The 27,864-nt window shown below is 41.5% G+C and overlaps 1 protein-coding gene across 4 annotated transcripts in view; it reads right to left on the minus strand.

Annotated features, from left to right (window-relative positions):
• plcb1l (phospholipase C beta 1-like) overlaps window positions 1-27,864 on the minus strand; it is a 121,153-nt gene that overhangs the window by 71,436 nt on the left and 21,853 nt on the right. For all 4 annotated transcript variants that reach the window (XM_078274326.1, XM_078274325.1, XM_078274327.1 and 1 more), the window contains one exon: window positions 13,348-13,416. In XM_078274326.1, the coding sequence (XP_078130452.1) occupies window positions 13,348-13,416 (69 nt within the window). The remainder of the gene's footprint in view (window positions 1-13,347; window positions 13,417-27,864) is intronic.

A 27,864-nucleotide genomic window follows, 5' to 3' on the forward strand; every position in this document is an offset into this window, starting at 1 on the left:
TTCGGCTTCAGTCAGCGACCTGCACAGTAACACACCTAATTTAAGTATTTCAAAAGGTCGAACACATACAGATGTCTAGACAGTAAAATCGCTACGTGATTACCGTTATATCCGAAAGTTGAAGTTGCATTTTAATGGGGTAGTGCAAGTTTCTGCTGTGGCTTAGCTGAAGCTAACGCAGCCTGAGCTTTCACGTTGCAATATAAAAAGTGTTGACCGTTGACTTAGCTAGCTAGCACGCAAACAGTTAATTTACATGTCTATGAGCACGTTAGCAAACTACACCAAGAGACAAATACCAAGGAATATTGAAAGAAAGCAGGGGAAACTAGTACTTCCATACTTTTTAGCATTGGCTAATTAGCAACCTGCCTGCCATTAGATGTTAGCTTCCGAGCTAGTTAGCAGCTAGCCCCAGAAGTTCATGAAAACAAGGCTTTCACCGGAGCAGTCTTAGGTTATTCCCGAACCACTCCTTTCGTTTCAAAATCGTTAATCAAATGAACGAAAAAGTACACGGGCCCAATTACAGTTCACTGTTGTTGCATGAAATGTCGTTTGTGTTTAGCCTACATCAGTTTCTATCACTTAATGTGAAACAAGAGGCTACATCAGCTTCGCTACCGTCTTGATCCGTTCGAGCGTATGGGGAATGACGTAGGCAAAAAAAGACTGACTTGGATGTGGGCGGGGCTTGACATCAAGCCCCGCCCACATCCAAGTCTTCCTTCCCGCAGGCTGCAGCGAGATGCTCCTCAACCAAAAGGCACATATTAAATGTTTCCTATTATAACAAATGCTTTCACAATAGGCAGGCCAAACATAATATCACTGCCTTTTCTCCACAATTGTCAGCCTAAACATTTTGGACAAATCAAGTCAGACATGCATCCTCTTCCACACCCCTGAAAGTTTTATCATTGTGTTTTAACAAGTGTCATTATTGTTGGTGGACATAATAACAACTGGCTCAAACTACTGTGAGTGCAAATATATATAATAATATATATGATGAAGATACTTTATAAATATCATTAATATACACAGGACCAGCAGCAGAAACTGTACTCATGACTTTACTGGCAGAGATCGTTATTTCCTACTCAGGCTAAATGCCTGCCAGTTGCTTTATATAGTAGTGCTTCCTACAGAGCAATATGCAAGAAAAGACCTTTGAGCAGAAACGCCTGGCTTGGAGAAATGTTTCAATAATGGCAGTACATTACATTACTGTACATTACACACTGAGGGTGAAGTAATTCCACCTGTTATTAACTGAAATTTTTTCTGTATCAAGTGTGGTTTTCCTGATGCTAAAGGAATGGTCTGCCTTATTGAATGTTAACAAAGATATTGTTTGAATGGTAATGAAATGTATCCAAAGGCTGGTATATTGAGGTCTGTAACAATAAAAAAAATAAAGGAAATTGAGCTGGCTTACAGTACTGACAGAATTTCCACTTGCTTTTAAGATAATAGGATTTTAAAACTGCACATGAGGCTACAATACGTGTTAAGAAGACATTCTCATTTCCAGAGTGTTGTCTGCATCTCTGGTAAGTGTTACACTTGTGAAACAGAACATGCAGTCTGTCAGCTACAAAACCATGTGGTGTACATGTGGCCAAACAAATGGCTGCAACAAATGTCACACGACTTCCTGTGGAAACAAATGCACAGAAAGTGAAATCATTCAAGAAGAAAAAAGACAGAGCATCCAAGTTCTCAGATCCATACTTAAGTTTGTCTGAACATCATTCAATGGAGAAAAACAAGTGAGGGAGATGAAAAAAAAAGTGAATGTGCCTTTCACCTCCATTTGCTCTGGTCCTTTGAAAAGGAAATAGTTGGAGAGAGCTTTGTGGTCTCTAGAGCAGCAGCATTACGAATCCGACATTTTCTTTTATTAACCCTACTGAGATTTACTATCGAAAACCAATTAAGTCCTTGTGTGCTTGTAAGGGATCGTTGGAGGGAGTGAGAAAGGTCACCTGTCTCTTTATGTCTCTGCATTGAAAAGGCCCTTTAAATACACACACACACACATTTATACATACAGCCACAAAAACGATCACACGAGCACAACCATGTGCGCCACGTCCCCCGATTTCACCTATGTGATTAATGGTGTTAGGAGCTGATGACTAGTGTGACCAAGGCGGCAATCAACGAGAGCTGCTCTCTCATTTCATCCATCCTCCATGATCCGTTCACCACATACCTGCTATGAATAGATGGATAGCAGTATGGCGGGAACCTCTGAGGAGATATTGATCACCCCCGATTAAATCTGAACAAATTAGAGAGGAAAGGGGAGAAACTCACTTCTGCCTGCAGGCTTGTCTGGAATGTTAACTTAACTATGCAGAGTCTGTTTTGAGAATGAGATATCTAGAGTTTGAAATGATCAATGATCATTGGCATTGCTTCATTAGTGCTGCTTCGTTAGCAATCGCGATCATTAGCAAAGTAAGGCAGATTATAGTTTTCAATTAAAGTTATGAGTCATCTGAGACGCTTAGCTTCCAAAAATCATTGAATTTGAAAAAGGTAGATTCATTTCAATTTTCTCCAAAAACTCTCTCAAGGAAATGAACATGGAAATGGTTCTGAAGCTGTGCCAGTGGAGCTTCATATCTCCCAGTCCATCTAATAGGTTATTACAGATTCATGAACATTTAAAAGGACCACAGAATAGCGAGCCTAAAGTGTCACATTTGCTGGGTTTAATCAAGAGCAGATGCTGCAATTGACAGGAATGGGAAGTTTGATACTTGAGAAACAAAATCAAGTGTTCAGTCAAGCAGAAAAAAACGTGTTAGTTTTTAACTCTTGTCCCTCAATCACTTTAAGAATCAAGTCTGGAACAGTTGACAGATATCCAAATGTTGCTCCAATTACTGCAGTGCAACAAACTCCCTAGACTGACGGAGAAATGTGCTATTCAGCCAAAAATAACGAGATAAAGAAGAAGACAAGAGAAGAGGTGTGAATGTTTCTAGATGAGAGGACACTTAATTGGCGGTTCATGTGATCGTTCCTATGCTCTCCTGTCAAAGTCACCGTGTGTCAGAGAGCCTTTCCTGCCCTTGTTAGCTCTATGTTCGTCCTCTCCTCCTTACGGTTTCCATGGCAACAGACCCATCAGACTGGTCATAACCCCTCATATTTCATACTCATCTGCAAGGTGGGCAGTGTATATTGGTGTGCATGTGTGTGTGCAGACAGTGTGGGGGCGCTGTATGTCTCTGCTGAAAGTTAAAATTGATTCTTTGTTAATGTCATTTCACTGTAATACACAGAGATTATTTTCTGAAATAATAACATTGATGTACAGAGACTATTTGAGATACTGGTATCAATAAATACATTTCGGTTTGTTTTTTTCATATGTAAGCCTCGTTTTAAAGTAAAAACCAACAAACCAGTCATTGGAGTCTTTAACTAATCAATGAGCCATGAATAAAGTTAATTAAGGTACAGGCTTAGGGTCAGTCAATCCAGTGTAGTTAAATATCTGCATGCTAGGTAACGATTGGGATCCCTAACTGATGGCTGAAAAAGAGCAACTAGTTCAATATATTGAGACTGACTGATTGCCCCGTCGATAATAGGACTGCTAAGAGCCACTTATTGTAGACTTAAGTCACCTAGCAGTGGCAGGCTAAACAAGCTATTGTTAAGATTCATGGCCACTATACTAAATCAAAATGATCTGATACTGATTTTTAGTAAATGTAGTTTTTAGTTTGCTATAAGTTACAATAGGCTGATTGATTGCACAGTACACACCTCCCAGTCAAGCTATATACGAAATTCAGAACATTACATACATATATAATTACAATAATTAGCCAACGGATAAGCAGTTGACATAAATACCTAAAATGAATGGATTAACAGGTGAAAAAATTACCTAAACTTAATGGATGATGGTCAGGTTAGCTAGAAGTAATGGATAAAAAGGTTAAAATATTAACTAAAAGTAATGGATAAACAGTTGAAATGAGCTAACAGTAATGGATAAATGGTTGAAAGATCCAGTATGTTGATGAAGAGGTACTTCGTAGGTCATCTGATACATCTATCTACTCAGACTGTAAGTGTTGACTGGCCTTCCTCTGCCTGTAGGAACTAAAATGAAAGACAAATGGGTGCCTGTGTTAACAGCAATTTGTCTTCACCGACCATAATGCCGACTTTTTGCTGGCAGCAGCTGGGCTCTCTAGTCTGAGAGCTCTCGTTTGGACTGGTTCTTATTTGATCAGGTCCAGTTCCACTGGGACGACCTTTGCGGGCTTAACAAAATGTCACATCTGATTTCACTGCAAGCATCAAGTGACTTGGAGACGTGTGCCAAGTTCCACTGGAATAGACTGACACCAGTAGTGACTAAGAAAAAAAAGAATCATCACGAGTCAACAGTTTAGCAATTCATTTGTTTCCACGGTCGTTCAGTCGTGATATGACTTATAATCTTTCCCTCCACTGATAAAGATCAATCCTCCCTCAATGCAACATTTAGATTTGTATAGACATTACATTTTTGTCACTTTTTGGTTTATTTGCTATGCTTCTGCCATTGTTTTTGTCTTCCTCTTCTGTTGCCGTGTGTCTGAATTGCTTTGTAACTTGATGAATGAGTTGTGATTGCATCTGTCTTTGATACAACGTGCAGCACACAGCGCTGACGTAACTGAATTCAATAACAGGGACAACTAAGAAACACATACAACACTGTGGATGTCTTATATTATTGGATGTTACAGCTTGTTTGTGAAGCTTTGGGTGAAAATGATTAGAATTAGTTTTGGCTGATCCTTAAAGCAAACACCAAACCCTCCTGCTAGTTATTTTCAATACCAAGCTAAAATAATGCAAAGAAACAAAATAATTCTCTTTTTCCTGAGTAAATAGTTTGAGACATTCCAGCTGGGGCTCTGCTAAAGGTGGGAACTTTACCTGCACAGGTGCCCCATTGTGCTTCTTCTGGCTTTTTCACCAAGATAGTCATCTTTGGACCCACTTGGGTAACTCTCCCTTTGCCCTCACACAGGCCGCTCTGTTCATCATCACAGTCTCTATTTCATCTGTTTATTCATTCACTCATTCTTTTCCTCATTCTTCCTGGTCCAGCAGCTCAGGTCTCACGTTAGCTGGGAACAGGAGCAGCTTATGAGGTAGTCCAAAGAGAGAGTGAACATCACCTTCGATTTCTCCACGAGCTGTAATCAGATGGCCAGCTTTACACCAGGGGAATTTCTCTGTGTGCAGTGATCATCTACGTAATTGAATCAAACCCAAACCCATCAGGGTTTACTCTGCTGCTGCTGCTCGCCTGGAGGTTACATTCATGCGTTGACCCTGATCAATAGCTTGTCTTTGACCGATGACAAATGGTGCTTCTAGGTAGCTGTCTAGATTTACCCTGCAGATATCTGAGGGGCAGTTAACCATAGTCCTCATAAATCCACTGGAGTTTAAAATTCCAACAAAAAGAAAGCGGAAGGTAACGGACATCCGGCCGAAAAGAGTAAAATCCGGTGGAATTTCCGTTGGCGACGGAGCAATCCCGGAAGTGGAACGTCGTGGATATAGACTAGGAGCAATGTTATCGGTATCCAATGTCTTTTTCACATATTGGCACTGACTGAATTGCCAGACTGACTGAAGAGAGTCAACCATGGGAGGAGACGATACATGCTTGGATAGCGTGATGGCATGTTTATTTCAGTGACCACCATGACACAAATTGCCATGAGTATGATGCCGTGTGTGCTTGTGTGTACAGTATGTGTCTGTGAATCATGTCTCAAATGGGAGTGTGTGGGAGTTCTCTCTCCAGACCCTGTCAACTGACAGTTTCATGCCTCTGTGCACAAAACTGTCTCTGAGCCCGCTGGAGAGGAAGGAAGAGCCACACTTCTATTCATTCACATTTACCACATACAAATCTGTACAATTTTTCATGAGCGCTCTGACAGAGCTCCTAGCTTATTTACGACAAGCAACTGTAAAACTGTCACATTCATCTTCGGTGGACAGAAAATAAAACAGCAACAATTTTGATAATATTACTTATTAAAGGCATTTTAATAAGTATAATATAATAGTATTTAATAATGATAATAATAATTCACTGGTTCCAGCTTCTCAAATGGGAATACTTACTTTTTTTTTGTTTTGTTTTTTTGTAAAAGCAAACTGTTGGTCATACAAAACAAGACATTTGATGTTTAAATTAAAATTGTTAAACTACTACTTATTTTTTCAGCTCTAGTTCAATACCTGAAATTTCATTTTCTGTGCTACTAGTAGAAAATCCAGGGATACAGTATGCCTTCAATATCTCTATTTCTAAACATACACACACACTCTGTCTCTGAGTCTTCCTAACAAAGGCCTTCGCTGCGACTCATTATCATTGTCCCCCTAAAGTTTTATTTTACATTCAGCTGCTCATCTCTCAAACCATCAGTGCTCGTTTACATAATTACCATTCTTAAGATTTGATCATGAATATGCTGCAAAACACTAATAGTCTCAAGTCTACCATTTCAACACACTGCCATGTGACACTAATCTACACCCTGTGAGAGCAAGATGTGCCGCCAACATCCATCTGACTGAATCTCATATAGGTTAGCACTGATCCCTGCATGTCAGCCTGTAAGCAGGGATCAACTATTATTATTTATTATTATTATTTCTCTTTGACTACAGGGGATTGTGTAGTTGTGCAGCAGGTGAGACCAGGGCTTGCATTACGATTTGTCGCTCTGGGATGGAGGGTGAGACAATGGTTGTTTGCATTTATATTACTGTGCTACATCTGAAACTCAGGCTCATGCACACATCATGACATCATTGAAACATACTGAAAATAACACCTCTACATAGCACAGATATTATCACACACACACACACACACACACACACACACACACACACACACACACACACACACACACACACACACACACACACACACACACAAATAAAGCACTGGCTCAGTGATAAGCTGATACATGGCTCAACTGGACTTGCTATAAATGTTGAGCATCACAATGTACAATATGACACCACCAGCAGATGCACCTAAAATACTCATCATAGCTGTTTTTAGGCTATGTTTGGTGATTTTATTGCTTCTAAGGAATCTCTCTGTTGCTGTAAAGCAAACCAGGAATTAAAGCTTCTGCGGACTGTTTCACATATCAGCAAAGGTTGTATATCTGTCACTCATTTTACAGCTGCCATTGACACTTCCATTGACAGTATACTGTGTTCTTTACAATGCCCAATATACCAAGCAGACTATGCACTGTCACTGAATTCATGTTACCTCATATTGCCATGCATTCTCAGCTATTCATCTTGCCATGCGGGAGAGTAGCTGTGTGTGTCCAGGGTCACACAAAGGCCTTGCCTAACATCGATAGATTTCAAGGGCTGTGATTGTTGCAGCTGGAACACATACTGTGACCCTGCCCTTTATCGATACAAACCAGACAGCACAGATGATGGAAATAAACACTGCCACAGCAAGAGCCTTAAAAAAGAACCTAAAAAACACATGCTGGAGAGGAGATTCAAAAAAGCCTTCCTCGCTCGTACAATTGCATTTAAGGAACCTGCTAATATTCATTTCTTTACATATTTAAGCTTTAAGTGATGTGGCATCAAAAAATAGATTTCAGAGTGCAGTCCACTCGGGGCCTAATTCTGTTTTCTGATTTGTAACTGAAAGCAAAAGAATTTGGTATGGCACAGCTCCACATTTCCATAACATAAATGCCAGGATTTGAAACTATATGAACAGTTTCATGTTTACTGTGTAATCGCTGCCTTACACATTGTCATAACACAGCTGCTTTGAATGTGCATTGGATAAGGGCACATCTAAACTCTCCAGTAGCTTGCTGTGTACTCTGAGGAGCTGTTTAGCACTTACTGCTGTGTGAGATGGAGCTTTAGCTGACTTTGTTGGCCAGACGAAGCAGTGGTGATAATGGCCTGCTGGCCTCTCCCAGATCCTGTTACACTGCTGGGGACACACAAGCTGCTCTGTATTTAGCAGCAGTCCACTCTGCTGCGAGCTTTAGACTGTAACAGAGCTGGCGGCCACTTCCTCTCACCTCACAATAAAAGTCCGAAGGAACAAACAGCTCTGGAGGAAAAGAATATCGCAGCCTTGATTCTCCTGCCGGCTTCAGGCCGTTACAGGCCACTATATTTTTATTCACTGTCTAGACAACAAGGAACCATAGAAGCCAAAACAGAAACCTAAGGCCGGCAACAGACTGGATGCGTGGCGTGAGCGTGGCTGTCAGCTGCGTGGATTTTTCTGTCTTTACACACCAGAAACGTGTCTGACGCGGCGCTGCTGCTGCTAGCCTTGTCTGTACACATGTATGTTTCCCATTGATTTACTGCACTCAAGCAGTAGTATACTTCATGTTAAACATAAATATATACTGATTTGATTACAGCAAAGACAACGTCGGCAGTATTGACAGCAAAATAGGCTACAGAATATTTCGTTCGTATTGACAGGAGCAATATTTGAAATTGATTTATTTATTTTTTTATTACATTTATATCTGCATTTATATCAAAACCTAGAGACTTTCAAACATCAACATGTCATTTCTTAATATGTATTTGTGTCAAAATGACATATAAACATCTTTTCCTATTCTATTTTGCCTGGAAACGCTTCCAACACGCTTGCGTGTCGCGTGAAAAATAGGCGTCGGTTCTATTTCTAGCATGCACATGTTTTCGGCGCGGCTCGGTGTGTAAGCTCTAACCTGTTAACATGGGAGCCGAAATAAAACGGACACGCCACGCAGCTGACACGCTCACACGACGCATCCAGTCTGTCGCCGGCCTAATGCACTTTTTCCCCTTTTTTTCTCAAATCAATAGTTGCTATTGATCATCACCAAGAATAAACTGTCCATCTTTTAAAATTACCCACAACATTAATTTAGTATTTTAACTGCATATTGTAGCAGCATAATTATGGTATGTTTTGGAGTTGTGAGTGATGTCCATGTGTTTCTCTGCTGATAACAGTGGCTGCACCAGTCAAACTATCCTCTTTGACAAGACCTCAGAAATCAATTTGTTCCCCTCTCAGTTGATTCTGATTATTTTAACCTCCACAAGCCAGCATGCCTTGCCATGCTGTGTGTGTGTGTGTGTGTGTGTGTGTGTGTGTGTGTGTGTGTGTGTGTGTGTGTGTGTGTGTGTGTGTGTGTGTGTGTGTGTGTGTGTGCGTGTGTCCCTGAAATCCACCAATACTAAAAGCAAAAAGTACAACTCCTCTGCATGCGTGTGAATACAGCCATCTGCTACACTCACTTAGTCAGTCGTCAGTACCGCAGCCTGGTCCTATGTATAATGGGATGGATGAGTTATCATGTCGCAAAATAATTCACCTAGCACATGGTAGACTCAGGCTGGGCTAAGATAAGGATATTTGAATTATCAGAACACATTCTGCCCTCCCGCAGTGTAACAGCAGCTGTGCTTGATTTCTTACTTCCATTATATAAAAACATGTAAAGATCTGGGAATGAAGTCTGCAGTATAGAACACTAAATCACGAAGGTTTTTCATTTCCAAGATGTATGTTGTATGTATGCCGTGAACAACACAGGCACTGAGCACAAGCAGGATATTTCTCAGACACATATCTACTCGGTTGTCAAAGAGACAGAGAGAAAGCATGTAAGCAGCATGGTGAGATGCTGATTACATTTTGCCAGTTCTGCTAAGAAAGAACAATTCAGAGAGAAGAACACTTCCAGAAAGCAGAGGGACGGCCTGACAATATGCCCCTCACGGTGGAGGAAAGGAGGCAGAGTGAAAGAGAAGTTATCTGAACACAGTTATGTAGAAGTTAGTTGAATGGTAAAGTGTACACAAGAGATTGCAGATGTGACTGGCTTTAGTTGTTTTGGTTGGTGCTGAGGAGAGAGAACATGCTGTGCAGGAACAATCTAATCTGCTGATTTAATAAGGAGACAATATGAATGGATGGTTTGGAACAGTGGGGCCTGGTACGGTGACCAGGGGCTTTTGACACATGCCAAAATGTAAAGAATGTATTAACAAATACATAAATACATTTCAAACAAATGAATGAAATATATCAATAATCTGGCAGGTAAATAATACTTTTCTCCCTCCAGTGAAGTAATTTTGTATATGGAACTTGAGAACACTTAGTCGCCATATTACCGTCCATAGTCAAAGTTTTATTTAACTAGAAATAGGCTCTGGTATTTTTTGTTCTTTCAAAGTTTTCATTTACACGTTAGAAATAAATCAATTGCTATCTTGTAAAGACAGTATTAAGGTGGCTACTTCCATGAAATGTTAGGTGGTTATGAAATGAATAATCTCTGATACATATTATTATACTTTTTTAGGTTTTGTGAGACCCTGTCAATTAATTATACCATTACCATATTTAAATAAAAGAATATGTCAAATATATAATATATCTAAAGTAGATAGGGATGCTGTTGTTGCATTCTTTGTCCAACAACTTAAATAGCCAATATTGGCTTTTTGGAAACTTACAATTCGATACTACTAAATAATACTAAACACTTGCACGACCTGCACAAAGTAAAAAACAAAAAACAAATCCATGTTCATACAGCTGATGACAGAGTTGCCACTGCCAAAAAGAAACTCACTTTCTTGCCATTGCAGTTTGAATACTCCACGATAACCATGCATGCAATAAGATCCATACAGATTTAGCTGCATGCCCTCTGTTCTCTGCGTTGAACATGGCAAGTGGATGATGATTAGCACAGTGCTTTGCTCATCAGACCTAAGGGCGTGTGATTTATTTCCTGCATCATCCATCAGACAAAGGTTGCCTCTTGTCATTTGGACATGCAGCCAATCTAATCAGTCTGAATTATGATTGGGGGACAAATGCTAATTAGCATGGTCATGATGAGCACGGTAGAACAAAGGATACTGTTTTTATCGTGCTTTGTTGTTCTACTCAAGTGTGTTCGTGTGTACAGTTGTAAGTGTATGCAAAGTACAAGTGATAGTGAGTGTTCCTGTCTCTCAAATGTATTTGTGTTTTGTGTGTGTGAGTGTCCTCACGGTGAAAATGTATGAATCATACTGAGTAGCTGGAGCCTGTGGGCAGAGTGGCTTAAGTTCATCAGAGGGCAGACATGCCGCCCACACACAGCGACAAGCCGATGAACACAGCAGCGGGCTCCAAATCTTAATGGCATTCAGAGAGGAATTCCGATGGCACTCAAAGACAATATGAAGTAACTTGAGCTGTAGTAGAAACAAGAGCTCAAAAGAGTCGAGCCAAAACAGCCTTTCCATCTGGAGGCCATTTCAAGCCAGTCTGTTGAGGATGATTGGAGTCTGACAATATTGGGCTAAGTTGCGGGACTCATGAGTGGCACAATAAAGCACTTCCAAAGCTTTTAATACCAACATGTCATCACAAGCTCAACATCTCATCTCGTCTTGGTGAGTGCGTTAGTTTTCAGCAATATGCACGAACGAATGCTGAGAGCGGAAAGAGCAGTTCGAGCTTTAAAGACTAGAGTGCATATAAATATAAAACCAACGTACACAATAACAAGACAGTAAAAATAGGAGTGTTATATTCAGACTTGCAGAGTATTAGGTTTAACCTTGCAATGTTGATAAATGTCTCTCGATCTTGAATTCTTTTCAGCTTTTTTGCGTTTCTTTTATGCTAAAGATAACAGCGCAGTGATCCTTGCTAAAAATTCACCATTCTGACAACATCCTTACAGCGTGTGAAGGAGAAATCCTTGAGAAGCAAGGAATAAAAAGTGCTGTCCACTTACAGTAACTGCTGTCTAGTATTATCTGTGCTTCTCGCCTGACATCTTCCTTTGACCTCGCATCATCTCTGTGTCCTTCCTCTCATCTTTCCTCTCGCCTTCTGCGGACCTTACGTAAAAAGCTCCCCTTGCTATTCCCTCTCCTCTCTCTGCTTTCCTTCCTCTCATCCCCACAGTCTCTTCATCACTCTGCCTCCCCCCCCTCCCTCTCCCCTTTGTTCTCTTCCTCTCCTCATCCCATAAACTCTTCAGACACTGTGTCTCACTGGTGCTCCCATTACAATGCCCAGGGTGCATCACCGCTCCATCACCCAGTAATGGATTTCCAATGCTTCGACCATCTTACCCGTCACGTGGTCATGTCTCTTCCCTGGGTAGCATCACTCTGTAAGCTGTTTAGAAATGCATGAATCCTCTCTGTGTTATTGTACTCATTCCATCATCACTCACGCCCCTGACAGAGCAGCAGTGCGCGACCCCCACTCGCTTCTCCTGCTGCACTGAGTCAAAACGATGAAGACTTACGCTGCTATGTAAAAGCAGCTCGTCAAAAGACTGCCTAGACTGCCTGCCTGCAGATATATGAAATTGAGTAATTTAGCGGGGATATAGAATAAGAAAGTGGAAAAGATGGCAGGTTATTGTTCTACTCATCGTTTAGTAAGTGGGACATTAGCTGCGAAAACAGAATTTGGCTTTGTAACTGCACCAGAATGTGACAAACTCATTGACAGCTGCAGCCTGCCAGAATATATGTGTACAAATTCTTCTCTCATCGCTCACAATCAAAAAGCTGTTTAAGTAGCTGTGAAACAGAAACGTGGATACCCTGGAAACCATCCATGCACTGTGTGGGTTTGAATTCAAATCATGTTGGTCAATCTTGAGTGCCATTTGTTCTTCACTTCCTCGCTTTTGTCTTTACATCACAGTCTAAAAACGTTACTAAACATGTACAGATGAAGTGTGAACAACAGCCACATACAATACATATCAATCACATCAATGCAAAATATGAAAATCCGAAGGTCATATGAGAGACAATTACATTAACTACACATCCCATACAAACAACTCCACCATTTCTGTACAGACAAGTCTCATGGTTAAATGTCAATCATTACAACCACCTGAAATAATCTGAATCCTGTCCATAACTAAGATGGATGTAGACAGTGTCTGATTCGTGGTTGGGCTCACACCCACTCAAATCTTTAATTTCTGTGCAAAAATAAACACACACAAAGCATATCATCACCCAAAAAAACCCTCCTCTGTCCTTTCTGCTCTTTGTGTTCCCAGAGCCTTAAAAGACAAAAACAAGAACAATATTGAAACTATTGTTCCTGATTCAATACTTACTTATAATATTGCATTAAAAAAACAACCGTAAGGCATCTAAATAAATATGTCTATATATATATACATATGTGGGGCTGTGCAGGCAACTCAAATCAGTTAATTGCGGGCTTACCTTTGGCGTTTTGGTGCACTTTCCATTTCTGGCATCTTTTATGTGCGCTATATCCAGTAGGTCTATATCCTGTAAACAAGAAGAAGCTACATCAGTATTAAAGTCAACCAAGAGTTAATTCAAAGGTTTCAAAGACACAAAGACATTCTGTGCACACAGGAGCTGTTTTGGATCCATGGCGCAGGGAAACATTTCAGCGCCCCTTTCCATTTCCAAACCTGCCACCTGTGTTTAGGGACACATTAGCCTCAATACTAGATGCTATGTGGGAGTCATTCAGTGTAGATAGATGCAACCCTAATGACATGTTGCCCTGCAGAAGTGTCATTGTAGTGTTGTGCACAAAATGAAGACAAACGTCAGAGTCAGATATCGGAGTGGTGTGACATGCCAGAAACCAAAGATAAATGTGCAGACTGTGTTTCATGACAGACACTATGCTCAGCAGCAACACACCACTGGAATCAATGCTGGCAAGAAAAAAAACTAGTTGGATGCAAAATACTCTGCAATGTTCTGCTGCTCTGCCATAACACCTTGCCACGGTTTGGCTGGAATCAGCTGTGTGAGTGGTGATCAACTGGCAAGGAGACATAACATGGCACCCTAATGAAGACAGCCTTGGAAACACCATGAATATCAACATCATGATTTAACCAAAATGTTACGTAAGGCTCTCTGTAACAGCATTTTAAGTCAATGGAAAAGCTTGGCTCCACTGTTGATTCATTATTGATACAGCAGTGTCGGAAGCCATGTCAGAGCTTCTTGTTCCATGTTACAGCTCCAAGATTTCATGTCACACTATTGTGATGCAGATGCAAAGTTGGAAAGAATTCAAAATAAGAGTGCTGAAATATTGACACCATGAAGCAATGCGAAATAGAAAAAGCTTCTTACATCTTAGTGCAAAGCATTGTACTTTCCTTTCTTCCTCTTGATCAACAGATTTTTTTAATCAAAGTCAAAACATGTTAGTGATCTGAATTTAGCTCAGCCTCTATCATGCCAAGTTCAGGAAAGGCCACCTGTGTCCATCAACGGTATACAGTAAGTGGACACACATCACAGCTATTCATCCATTAACTCATCTGTCTGTTTGTCTGTCCGATTGTTTTATGCTTATTTGCATGTCTCTTGTCTCTTAAAGAGCCAGTAATGTGGTTAGCAGTAAATACACACAACATGCAAACCTAGAGAAGGCCCGTGCTGCCTTCCTTTAGTCACCACATCACTTTATCAGGCTGGATTATCGCTCTCTCCATCTCTCTGAGAGGGAGCCAGAACATGAGGTGGAAAATTAACCAGAGTGAACTGTGTGTCCACTTCACATTATCTTGGGACACAAGGAGCAATGGGGGCTTGATTCAATCTCCATCTGCCACGCCGGTATCTGACCATCTCAAGGCCATGACGGTTGTGGAAAATTGCACCCTGCCATTCTCCTCTTATCTACAAATCCATACCTACCTTAGTTTTTATTTTAATTTCTAAAAATCATTTAAGTATATGGTAGTTCTGTGCTTGTTTTTGTCTAATCCTACTACCTGGAACAGTTAGAATTGTGATTTATTATTAACGCTGATACATGAACTTTTTTTTTTTCCTTCAGTGTAAGGGCATATTTAATTCAAGGAATAAGAAAGCCATATACAGTAGCATTAGTAGATGCAAACTCTTGGTAATTACAGTTTATAAAGAAGTGGGGCCACTTTGCTACAGGCTATGCACAGCCACTGTCTGTCTCCATATACTGTAAGAGGCGGAAATTAAATCACTCTATTCTATGGCTGCAATCCACAAGGACAAGTTATTCCTTTTCTGCAGTGCATAGCATCAATTAGGCTGTCCCTGTTTGCACAGAGAGAGCCTGTAAGTCAAAGGTTAACGCCTCCATCGGGTCTGCAAATGCCTGCCTTTGAAGTCTCTTTAGAGAGCTGTGGCTCCGCACGGAGTCCTGCTGGAACAGTGGGGCGTCAGGAAGCCGCTCGCTGATGGGGTCCTTTTTTGTGCCCTCTAGCCCTGCACAGTTAACACAGCTCTGAGCTGGTTCAGCATCATTGGTTAAGTTTTAACCTATGGAGCCGACTCATTAAAGGTAAAGCAAACTGCCTATGGGCAACAAGCTGCTCACATAGTGTGCAACTATGCAATAACACGTGTAACTATTACCGTAACATCCAAAAGCATGTGTCAGCATTTGTGTGCAGAGGTGTGTGCATTGTGCAGATGTACATACAAGTTGATGCCAGTGACATTTTATGAGTATTGACTTTGGATTTATAATTGCAGATACTGCACAGTTAGTTAATTAAAGTTATTTCTTTCAGTCTAGCAGTCCAGCCATTACTTCTCCTGATCAATTTCCCTAATTTATTTTCGATGACATACAGGTGCTGGTTATATAATTAGAGTATCATGAAAAAGTTGATTTATTTCAGTAATTCCATATCAAAAGTGAAACTTGTATAATGTATACATTCATTTCACACAGACTGATATATTTCAAGTGTTTATTTCTTTTACTTTTGATGATTAGAATTGACAACTAATGAAAACCCCAAATTCAGTATCTCAGAAAATTAGAATATTGTGACAAGGTTGAATATTGAAGACACCTGGTGCCACACTCTAATCAGCTGATTAACTCAAAACACCTGCAAAGGCCTTTAAATGGTCTCTCAGTCTAGTTCTGGAGGCTACACAATCATGGGGAAGACTGCTGGTTTGACAGCTGTCCAAAAGATGACCATTGACACCTTGCACAAGGAGGGCAAGACACAAAAGGTCATTGCTAAAGAGGCTGGCTGTTCACAGAGCTCTGTGTCCAAGCACATTAATAGAGAGGCCAAGGGAAAGAAAAGATGTGGTAGAAAAAAGTGTACAAGCAATAGGGATAACCGCACCCTGGAGAGGATTGTGAAACAAAACCCATTCAAAAATGTGGGGGGGATTCACAAAGAGTGGACTGCAGCTGGAGTCAGTGCTTCAAGAACCACCACGCACAGACGTATGCAAGACATGGGTTTCAGCTGTCGCATTCCTTGTGTCAAGCCACTCTTGAACAAGACACAGCGTCAGAAGCGTCTCGCCTGGACTAAAGACAAAAAGGACTGGACTGCTGCTGAGTGGTCCAAAGTTATGTTCTCTGATGAAAGTACATTTTGGATTTCCTTTGGAAATCAAGGTCCCAGAGTCTGGAGGAAGAGAGGAGAGGCACAGAATCCACGTTGCTTGATGTCCAGTGTAAAGTTTCCACAGTCAGTGATGGTTTTAGGTGCCATGTCATCTGCTGGTGTTGGTCCACTGTGTTTTCTGAGGTCCAGGGTCAACGCAGCCGTCTACCAGGAAGTTTTAGAGCACTTCATGCTTCCTGCTGCTGACCAACTTTATGGAGATGCAGGTTTCATTTTCCAACAGGACTTGGCACCTGCACACAGTGCCAAAGCTACCAGTACCTGGTTTAAGGACCATGGTATCCCTGTTCTTAATTGGCCAGCAAACTCGCCTGACCTTAACCTTATAGAAAATCGATGGGGTATTGTGAAGAGGATGATGCGATGCGCCAGACCCAACAATGCAGAAGAGCTGAAGGCCACTATCAGGGCAACCTGGGCTCTCATAACACCTGAGCAGTGCCACAGACTGATCGACTCCATGCCACGCCGCATTGCTGCAGTAATTCAGCCAACTAAGTATTGAGTGCTGTACATGCTCATACTTTTCATGTTCATACTTTTCCGTTTTCCGTACATTTCTAAAACTCCTTCGTATTGGTCTTAAGTAATATTCAAATTTTTGGAGATACTGAATTTGGGATTTTCATTAGTTGTCAGTTTTAATCATCACAATTAAAAGAAATGAAGATTTGAAATATATCACTCTGTGTAATGAATGAATATAATATACAAATTTCACTTTTTGAATGGAATTCCTGAAATAAATCAACTTTTTCATGATATTCTAATTATATGACCGGCACCTGTATGTTCCTTATCTGTTCACTTCTGTCATCTGTCTTTATTTATCACCATGCTGCATCTCGCTCTGCCTTTCTCGTTCTTATTTCCCTTTTTCTCTCAGGGCATTTCTGTATGTGCATCAAAACAGTGAGCAGGGATCCTATGCCTATTAGGATCCACGGCACGTCGAGGAAGCAAGCAGGGCCAGCAGGAGAGAAACTACAGAAATTAATGAACATGCTTAACGTACCCTGGCCCTGGGCTCTGTTTTCTGTGCCTGATTGTCTATCCCTGCTGTGGAGAGGCTGTCCACGCAACATCTGCAACATGCTGCCTTTATCTTCAAATTAAACCCATTTTTTTTCCAAGTAGCAAGTAAGGAGGGTTGCGTTTGTATGAAACTTCGCAGGAATGTCATCATTGTTCTGTGACTCATTTTGCCAGAAAATATGCCCCTGCTTTAGGCACTGCATTTAATACACAGTATACACCATGTCACTGTGTCAGACTACTCTTTATTTCCCTTTAATTTGAAGAACAGTGCGCTCACTAGTGTATGAAATTTGACATGCAATACTTGACGCTAACCCAGAAAAAATCTGTTACAAGGTGCTTTGAATAAAACAATCTTCACTGAGTATCTACAATTGGACTTGCAGAGTCTGGCCAAGTTAGGTGTTTTTATAAAAAAGAGTTCTGTTGCCTTTTGAAGCAACAATCTGTCACAGCTAAACTAAGGCTAGGTACAAGCGATAGAGGGATGTGCCAGTGTGAGGAAAAAGGGAGAGGGTTTAGGAGCATGAGGGAGAAAAGGATAAGTGTAGGTGGGGAGACTGAAAGCCACAGGTTTGCTCGCTCATTTACCAACAGCATGCTTGACAGCCTCCGGGTTCAAAATGGATGTGCACTCCTCAGGGCTTAGGGCCTCTGCTGAGCGACGAAGACAAGAAGCAAAGAAAGTGAAGGCAGGAAGGAAAGGAGAGGTGAACACGCACAGAGCAAATGAAGGGGGAGATGTTTGAGGTCTGTTGTGCCAAAGCCTGTCTTGGAAAAATAAACAGGATAGTCACACTTGCTATTTCTTATTAATATTTATATTTATTAAAGGGTAGGATTTTCATGAGTGCTCCATAATAACAATAATAATATGCACAATAGATGGATTTTAACTATTGGAATAATGACAAAATGAGATAAAACGAATCATTGTGACATGTTATATCTACAGCAATGCATGTCGATGTATTAATTCAGGTTGCTGGCCGCTCAGATGTGGTTTGCTTACAGGACTATTACTGGTATAACATGTCAGAGTGGCCCCTCACCCCTTCATGCCATCATGGACAAAAATACAGTATGTAACACCAGGACTCTTTGTAAGCCGGGGGAAGGTCTAGGCTCTGTCTATACATGCACGCATACACACACACACACACACACACACACACACACACACACACACACACACATCATACAGGACTTAGAATGCAACAGAAGTCAAGGATAAAATTGATTTGGAGTTTTATGTAATGAAGAGCTCCATGAGACTATTGCATGGCAAATGACACTGCTTCATTCTCTATGCATGAGAGTTTTCAAATGCCCACACACTCAGGGTCAGAGGACTCCGTGCTTGGATGTGTACCCCTAATCATAAACAGAGCTAATGCTGTGGAAGAAAACACACTAAAGCAAGGCAGGTACTGTGCCTGTCCCTGTAAGTGGCCCTCCAGTGACACTTGGCTGCCAGGGAACATGCACTGTTACGAGGGAAAATGGTGGAGAGCTGTGCTTGATCTTGGTTGAGAGTCACATCCACTCTGCTGCTGCACTCCTGGGTTCCTATAGAGCGACTCTAACCCCGCTGTGATTAAGTCACAAACCTCCTTACCTGAAGTGGCTGACTGAATAGATATTTAGACAGAGCTGCAAACAGTCAGACAAAAGAGGATGAAGCTTGTAGGTAGGAGGACATTTTGCATACACATTTCTGCATATATGCATGTGTGTAAAAACCTGTTACTGAGGTTCTGAGGGCTGCCTCCTGTCCCAATAGATGGCTGAGTATCTCACAGAAGGTCCTATTACTTTTTAAATCATTTCCTTGGATAAATGCTTTATTAGGCAGTATGAAGTGGAGATTGACAGCAAAAGTGGGAGAGAAATGAGGTATGGCATGCGACAAAGGCCTTGAGCCAAATTGGACTCTGGCATTGCCATGAGGCTGCCTGAGGGCCTATTTAAACTGAGAAACTAATTCACTCTCCGTCTTTCATCTATTCACCCTGGTCCATGTCTCCAGTTCTCCAGTTGCCTCTCTTCCTCTGCAACATCAAAACACTTAAATAAAATATTCAAACAAATCAAAGCTCTGTCAAAGGTGGTTCACGGTGTGAATGAAATGCATTCAAAAGAGCATTTATCATACCACAGTTTTGCACGGCTAGTGGTTGTAAAAAAAAGAAAAAATCTCTCTCAATAGAAAATCAATCATGCACTGTAGATCTGTAAAAAGGATCCTGGACTTGCATAAGCTCAAGCGAAGCTTTCAAGTCTTAATTCATAAAACTAATTTCTGTGTGCCGTTGAATGGGCTGCTCATGTATCCACTTAAGCTTGATTTATACTTCTGCGTAAAATCCACACCATTGCTACGTACGTAGGTACGTGGAGACACAAACCTAAGCCGGACCCTACGCCGTAGCCTGACGTGCATCTCTCGAAAAATGTAATTACACGTCGCGGCGAAGTACGTCGCTCAGCCGTGGCTTGGTAGCGTTGCATTTCCCCGCCGACTCATTTCCTGGTTCTCCTTCTCCATAAACAACATGAAATCAAGGAGAGGGTTTACTTTCCCTGCTACAGATTTCCCACCTTGGTCAGAAAACACAGGGGAGACACTTTGTTTCTCTCACTATGACTCTAGAGTCACTACTCACTCTGATGCTAATCGCCGTCACTCTCTCACCTTCTCCCTCGCTCTACCACCCACTCCCCACACACACACACACCAACGCAGAAGTATAAACATCAGGCCACTTACGTAGGCTACGCCGAAAGCTCTGCGTGGAGCCTCCGCAGAACCATAAATCAAGCTTTAGAGATGTGTTTCAAATATTGGGCTAGTATATACTCAGCGCTGCAAAATCTGGGTTTTGGAAAGGGTAAAGTCCTCTGTCTCCACCAACAGACAAATGTGGTGTGCGGATGCAGAGATCTCAGCCAGGCATTCCTAGCACCAGTTTTATTTTTGCTTGTCTAAAGATTGAGACATGCTCGGTCCAGTGAAAGCCATCATGCTCTTGAGCATCTTAAAGCTGTGATGCGTTGCGCTCCAGTTTTATTTAGCCCCAATTTGACTCTGACATTTAAAAGACGTGAATGCAGGTAACAAGAGTGGTAGTGAGAAAACGTGGTTGACATGCTCTAGTCTAAGGCCCTGTTTACACGAATACGCTCGTGGGTGAAAACGACAAAATATTTTATCAGATGATGATCAGATCTGGTGCCTTTCCGTGTGTGTGTGTGTGTGTGTGTGTGTGTGTGTGTGTGTGTGTGTGTGTGTGTGCGTGCGCGCGCATTGTTTGGAGCAATAACTCCACCTCCTCGTCTGTCCAGACAAAATTGTTTTGCTTTTGTTTTTCGCTTCGCGCTACTAGAGGGAGAGAGGAGGAGGAGAGGGAGACAAGTAGAAGAAAGGTTCTACGCAGGCGCGCACACACTTTTGCCTCACCATATGCACGCAGATTTCACCCCCATAACCCTCGGCTAAACGCGGAATAAAAAGTGAGAACGCAACGCCACTTTTGTGTTTCCATCTAAACATAGCCTAAAGCTTTATACATGGGTTGGTGCTAGAGATGCACCGATTGACCGGATGGTGACCGGAATTGGCCGATTTTCATGTGATTGGCCATGACCGGCGACCGGCTGGTCTGTCTGACATATGCCGATTTTAATGCCGGTCAAATGCACTCGGGCGCCGCATGATTAACATCGAGCAACATCAGCACCACACGTGCACACGCAGGGTTTCCGCTATATACATGTAGTAGCGGCGCACCGCCGCTCCATCAGCTGTTTATGAAATGTCATAAAGTCGTAATGATACACGCCGTCTGCTCTACTGATCTCAGGCGAACGGTCAGCCTCTCTCTCTCTCTCTCTCTCTCTCTCTCTCTCTCTCCTCTGAGGCTGAACAACTGGAACATGAAAACCGCACTCACACGAGTCCCGTGAAATATGACAGCTACAGTTTATCGGAAAAAAGCGTTGAACACACTGACTTTGATGAATTTACTGTTTATCAGACCCCAGATGAGACAAGTAGCTAACGTTAGCGAATGCTGCGGTCCCTCTGCCTCTGCGCTGTTTTCAGGTAACGTTACTGTTGACGTTCAAACAGTGAGTGCTTGTTTAGCCTGGCTGGACATGTGGCAGATGAGAGAAGAAACAAAGCAGAAATGCTTCTGTTTGCGAAGAAAAACTTGCCATTGATGTACAAGTGATTGCAATAGGCCTGTGTGTGTGTTTTGAGAAATATCTTTATACTGGCTATATTTATTTTATTTTTATTTGTTATTTATATATTATTTTATTGCCATTACTTGTTTTCCCTGTTTTCATACAGAAGTTTAGTTTGCTAAATATATCAAATTTCTTTTGTTGGATATGGATGTGAAAAGAAGGAAATGGTTCTTCCATTACATTGCACTTTAGATTTGTGTGAATTTCCCACACCAGGAGTAATTTATATAGTTATATTTTATAGTGATCGATTATCTGTTCAAAATATGTTCTATGTTCTATGCAAAATGTTCTATTAAAGAAAAGATAGAAAATAACTATTTGTGTGTGCTGTAAAGTGGTTCGAAAAAAAGAAATCGGAATCGGCCGAGAAAATTGTAATCGGTGCATCTCTAATTGGTGCTGGAACTGACAATTATTGTTACTGATTCTCATTAATGATTAATCTTCTATTCTTCCACTAGTCTATGAAATGTCAAAAAATATTGGAAAAACTGTCCATCACAGTTTCCAAGGTGTTATCTTTAACTTTTATGTTTTGTCTCACCAACACTCAAAAACAAAAAGATCGCTTTACATGATATAGAACAGAGAAAAGCAGAAAACCCCCGCAGTGGAGGCTGCAACCAGATTAATTATTGGCTATTAAGGCCTGATAAGTTACTGAAACGATTATTTGATTATCAAATAACTTGGAAGACTTTTTCTGTTGATTTGTTTTAGCTCTAGTTGGCGTATCACATGATTTTTTTTATTTTTTTTTATGAGTCACTTCTTTTGTTTCTCGTTCTCTATCCAACTGTCATCTTTCACAGGTGTAGTCACCCCTGGTCACACATATATGCCTTTCCGGATTTGACCAAAAAAAAAGTTTTTTGTTCATTAGGTCTGTGCATGTTTCAAATAAACTTTTGTTTATTGCCCTGTTAAAACTCTGGAATTCCTTTTGTACACTGTCGCTTTAAAAGGGAAATGTATAGGGAAGTTTGGTGCAACCATTTATAAATATCCAGAGTAATTACATAATTTTTGTTTCGTGTATTGCACTAATGCAGTTAAGCAATCCCATTACATGACAGTAAAATCTCATGTCTACCCTCCTAGACACCAATTAAAAGACAGACTGCTGAGCCAACTTTCCACAGACGTGGTAATATAGGTACAGACTTTCCCAAACGCTAGCAGGCAATGCAGTAAGGATAATATGTAAGCAAGCCGGAGAGATTGTGGACGGATTCGCTTTCAGAATGTAGGATTTACTCGCACCTTAAGGGATCTTAAGGTTACCTGTTGAGTCAGAATCAGGATAACACTCAAAATAAGTTTATTCACCAGGCACGCCTAGAAATACGATAACAATTTATCTTCATAAATATGTTCTGATTCTACTGTACCCACATTGTCAAGTAAAAAGCACTAGCTTTTCAGGGGGTTGAATGAGGATAGGTAGACATACACATGTAGAGTTAAGTTAAAAACATGAGTTATGTCATAAATAGAAATCAGTTTGAGTCGGGTTCATGTTCAGAAGATGAGGGGAGGACACAGGGATTAGAGGTCAGAGGGTAAAAGGAGAAAAGGTGGCAAGGAAGGTGTGAGGCATAAATGACTATGTGGGGGAAAAAACACTGAGGCTAAACGATGGAGGAGCGTGGAGCTGGCTGATAGTGGCTATCAGCAGCCGACACGCTCCACAAAACAACCAATGATGAGATAAAGGCCGCAGGAAGCTGTGTTATATACATCACACACATCAGGTAATACATACGCTCCCAAACAACTCTATAGGCATAAGCACTCTTGTGCATACAACGCACACAAACTCAAACTCCTCTCTATCATCAATCTGCAGTGTCTGCTGTGTTCGGCCATTATAAACACTCGGGGACTGAGAGTGATGATGTGACCGGCTCTTCAGCTCACACTGGTCATCATCTTTCTTGGAGCGACCAATGAAATATTGCACACACACGTGCAGGCACACACCCACATGCACAGTGACGGATGGAGTGTTACGAGGGATACTGGAGGGAGTGTACTCATCGCTGATAGATAGCAGAACCGAGTGGGATGACAGAAAGCAAAACCGCTTCCCTCATCTGTCCATCATTCTCTGATGTTCTCTCTCACTCTGTCTTTGGTGTGCTTCTGGCAGGATTTTTGCTACCCCTCCTTCTCCTTTCCTCATTTACTCCAGTCCTCTCCTGTCCATCTCTGCCTCCGCTGCCTTAGACATGTGCCTGTCTGTCTCACTCGTCTCCCCTATATCCTCTCTATGAACAGCTGCCTCCCCTGGTCCTCCTCATCCTGCCTCCCTCCAAGCTTCCCTCCTGTTTTCTTGTATCTTGACAGCAGCTCCCGTGTCGATGGATGACGGTTCACATCTTGTCTCGTCTGATCCCCTGCCGAAACATGCACGCCACGCATGCTAACGAGCCACCCCCATCCCTTCCACCGTCTTCGTCCGTCCTTACTCCTCCACACCATTTAAGTCTGCTCCTCCATATCTGTGAGGCTTCCTTCTGGCACACAGAGTGGACGGCTCTTATATGCTGCAGGGGGGAACATCTGAGGCTCCTTTCATAGTGACACGCACGTCCACATGTGCAGGAACGCATAAACACACACACACACACACACACACACACACACACACACACACACACACACACACACACACACACACACACACACACACACACACACACACACACACACAGACTTCAACAACACACTGTTTTTATTTAACTTTTGCTGTCACCATGTCTTTGCAGGTAACATTTTTAAGACAAATAAAATTCTTGGCATTCAACCACATCGCATGTGCATGTCTGTGGGCTGAAGGTGATCAGTGTGCCTGTGTGTGCTCTTCACTAAAGTCCTTTGAGAATCACTGCCAGTGGCAGATACAGCGCAATTCTGGTTCCCATCTTTCACATCACCTCATTTATACACCTCCTAAGTGCAATTCATGGGCCCCTTTGAAGTCAGGACAAAGCGGGCGGCTAAGAGAAATGCATTTTTACACTTTCTTTCTGCAGGCAAAGCTCTCTGTCTCGCTGTGTCTGTGACTCTTCTTCCTCAGACACTCACTGGTAAACCCTTCTCCTCTCTCCACACTTCTCTTCTTTCTCTAACCAGAACAGTTTGATCAGTACAAGTAAACAAGAAGAACAGTGGGAGGAGGATGAGCGAGAGTAGGAGACAGGACACTGATGTAGGTGTAAAACTAATAACTATAAAATATAGAAACTATGTTAACAGCAGTGCAAACAGAGTAAAAGGAAAAATGTTCACACTTGTGCTGTGTTACATGTCAAAGACCTATTATGTACACATTATGTATCATTTCCATGATGTCAACCGAACAGTCTGACCCAGTGCCCACTACAGACATGAACAAGATGTTAACAAAAGAATAACAACCGAGGCCAGGATCCTTGACAAGAACCAGACAGATACTGGATTTCTTAGACCAATGTAACAATATAGCGGTAGATATTTGTTTCTAAAATACAAATATTGTCTTGATATGTACGGAGTGGAACATTTTACAGTAAAATAATAAACTTGTAAGTTCGTGGACAAACTATCTAAATGACCTCAACATATCTTTAACGTTTCTGTAATGCAACTTCTTCATACTTATCAACAATACACGCTGATACTAATATATCTGCGGGAAACTTAAGTTAGCCTGTAGACCAATCCGAGTTGAAGGCAGAAGTAAACATGCTGCCATTACTGCTGTAGCATAGCTTACTTGTAAACCCTACTACACAGTAATGTATGTAAGGATTTTATTTTTAACAGCTTTTGCCAAGAAAAATGCCCACGATCTTCTGTAGAACGTGTAGGAAATAAAAGTAATTGCAATCTGCTGTTTTGCAATTTTGCTGCTGCCGGCCTGCAGATCTCTTACAGCTCAGTGCACTGTTGGCGACAGGAGAAGAGGATCGGAGCAGGCTGGCCCGGACTACGCAATGAAGTTTGGCCAAGGCCTGTATCCACTTTTGTGTTACCAACTGGAGGCATTCAGAGTATGATAAGGCTTATTGGTAATTAAATCCCCTACATGGCCACATTCTGCTTTATGATGAATCATGTCCAAGTTGAAGTAGCTGATAGGATTACACATCTCTGGAATTGTATCTCGTACGATTTCATGAGACAAATAAATAAATTGATCGATAGACATAAGAACAAAACATTTTACAAGTACTACCTGTGCTGTGACACCATTGTTTTCACACAGGTGTCCTCCACAGGCTTTCTTTATTTATTAGAAGAGAAGCCAACTGGTTTACCCAAACATCTCTGCATTCACTGTCAGTCAAACTGCGTTCACTTCAACTTTGCAGTTGCAGTAATGGCAGCATCGCAAGAGAACAAAACAAATAATTCTGTCTTTACTGTTAGCCATGTCGATGTATCGGTCAGGCTCCACTAATGAACCATTGCTACTTAGAAGCCAAGTGTTTTTTTTATCCTCTTTCGCGTCAAAGAAACCACAGGCAATTATGTTTGTGTTTTTCAACAGGTCCTGAAAGCATTTGATTCAAATCATGGAGCAAAGCCACAGAAGCACAATGTGAGCATCAGCAGCGCACAACGAGGCTGTTAAGAAAATTTGTGTAAAAAGGTTTCACTGCCACCCAGGTTATAGCTTGTCTGCTAATGTACTGATGAAAACTAATTCTCTGTGTCCCTCTCTTTCTCTCTTCTAATGGAAGAAGTGTTATTCCTCTCCCACCCGTCACGTAACTTTCTCAAGGAAGGCTCTTAGAAGAGAAGCTGGTATTTTAAGTATGGCAGACTGCCGCGCTTTTTGTCTTGTACCTCCAAGCTGTTTAAATTTGATACCGTCTTATCTTTCTACCAAATTGAATTGACTTTAGTGGGGGAAGTACAGCGACTGACCCACATTTGTGACACACTTAGCTGCTCGAGCGGAAATGGAACGGCGAGAGGAAGAGGGGAGTCTGAGGGAAATTCGGGGGATGGACAATAGAATGATTGCTTGGCAGAAAACTTTCTAAATTCACTCCAACACTGTATTTACTATCAAATTGAGGTGACAGTTCTGCACTGTAAGATGCATATAACACTGTGATTGTGGACCAGTAAATGCCAGTGAAGCATTTACAGTCTGTCACAGAGGGTGCTGGGCCAAAATGTACAACAGGGTCTCACGGCATTTCGTGAAATGGTCACGTCATTTTTAATCTATTGATTCGTGTACACGGACACATGTTTCTCATTTATTTTGTGGTGGTCGCCACAAAATGGGAACATGGACGTACGTGGTGGTCAGCACGTAATGGGAACACGGAGGTTGGAGAACGGGGAAAGGAAAACGGGTTGGGTTTAGGAAAAAAAGAACGGGGAAAGGAAACCTGACACACGGGAAACGATCTCCGGTCTCCGGGGTGAAAGTCCTGTGTTGTTTGACCCATCCACCACCCCAACCAACCTCCCTACGCAGATTTTCGGCCTTTCATACTACTCGCTACGGAAAGATGCTTCCCATTAACATACATTAGTTTAAAAAACATGCTGGCCACCACGAAACAAACGAGAAAAAACGTGACCATTTCACAAACTGCCGTGAGACTGGGTTGAAATGTAACACCTTCTGTTGTGTCCTTTCTTGCACTTTATTTGTTTTGACAGGATTTCTTAGATTTTTTTCTTTATTCAGTTTGTACGTGTGTCTAATATAGACACGTAAAGAATCTACAACTAAGGCCAAAATGAGTCCCTATGTGTGCAGATAATAGGCCTTCTGATATGAACATTCGGAGAATAATGAACAATACCATGCTTTGCTCTCTTTGATCATTTATACTAACTATCCCGTTGACTCTCTGCGTCTATCTGTTTGAAATAGAATTAAAAACCTCTTCTTACCAGTCGCCCATTTGAGCAATTGGTCATTCGTTTATGTGCAGGAAGCACTGAACATTGTTGGAAAGCAAAAATGCCTGTAATTGCCTTATTAGCAAATGGGATGTGAGTGAAAGCCATC

Source organism: Sander vitreus, chromosome 18 (assembly GCF_031162955.1).
Source record: "Sander vitreus isolate 19-12246 chromosome 18, sanVit1, whole genome shotgun sequence".
Classification (NCBI taxonomy): Eukaryota; Metazoa; Chordata; class Actinopteri; order Perciformes; family Percidae; genus Sander; species Sander vitreus.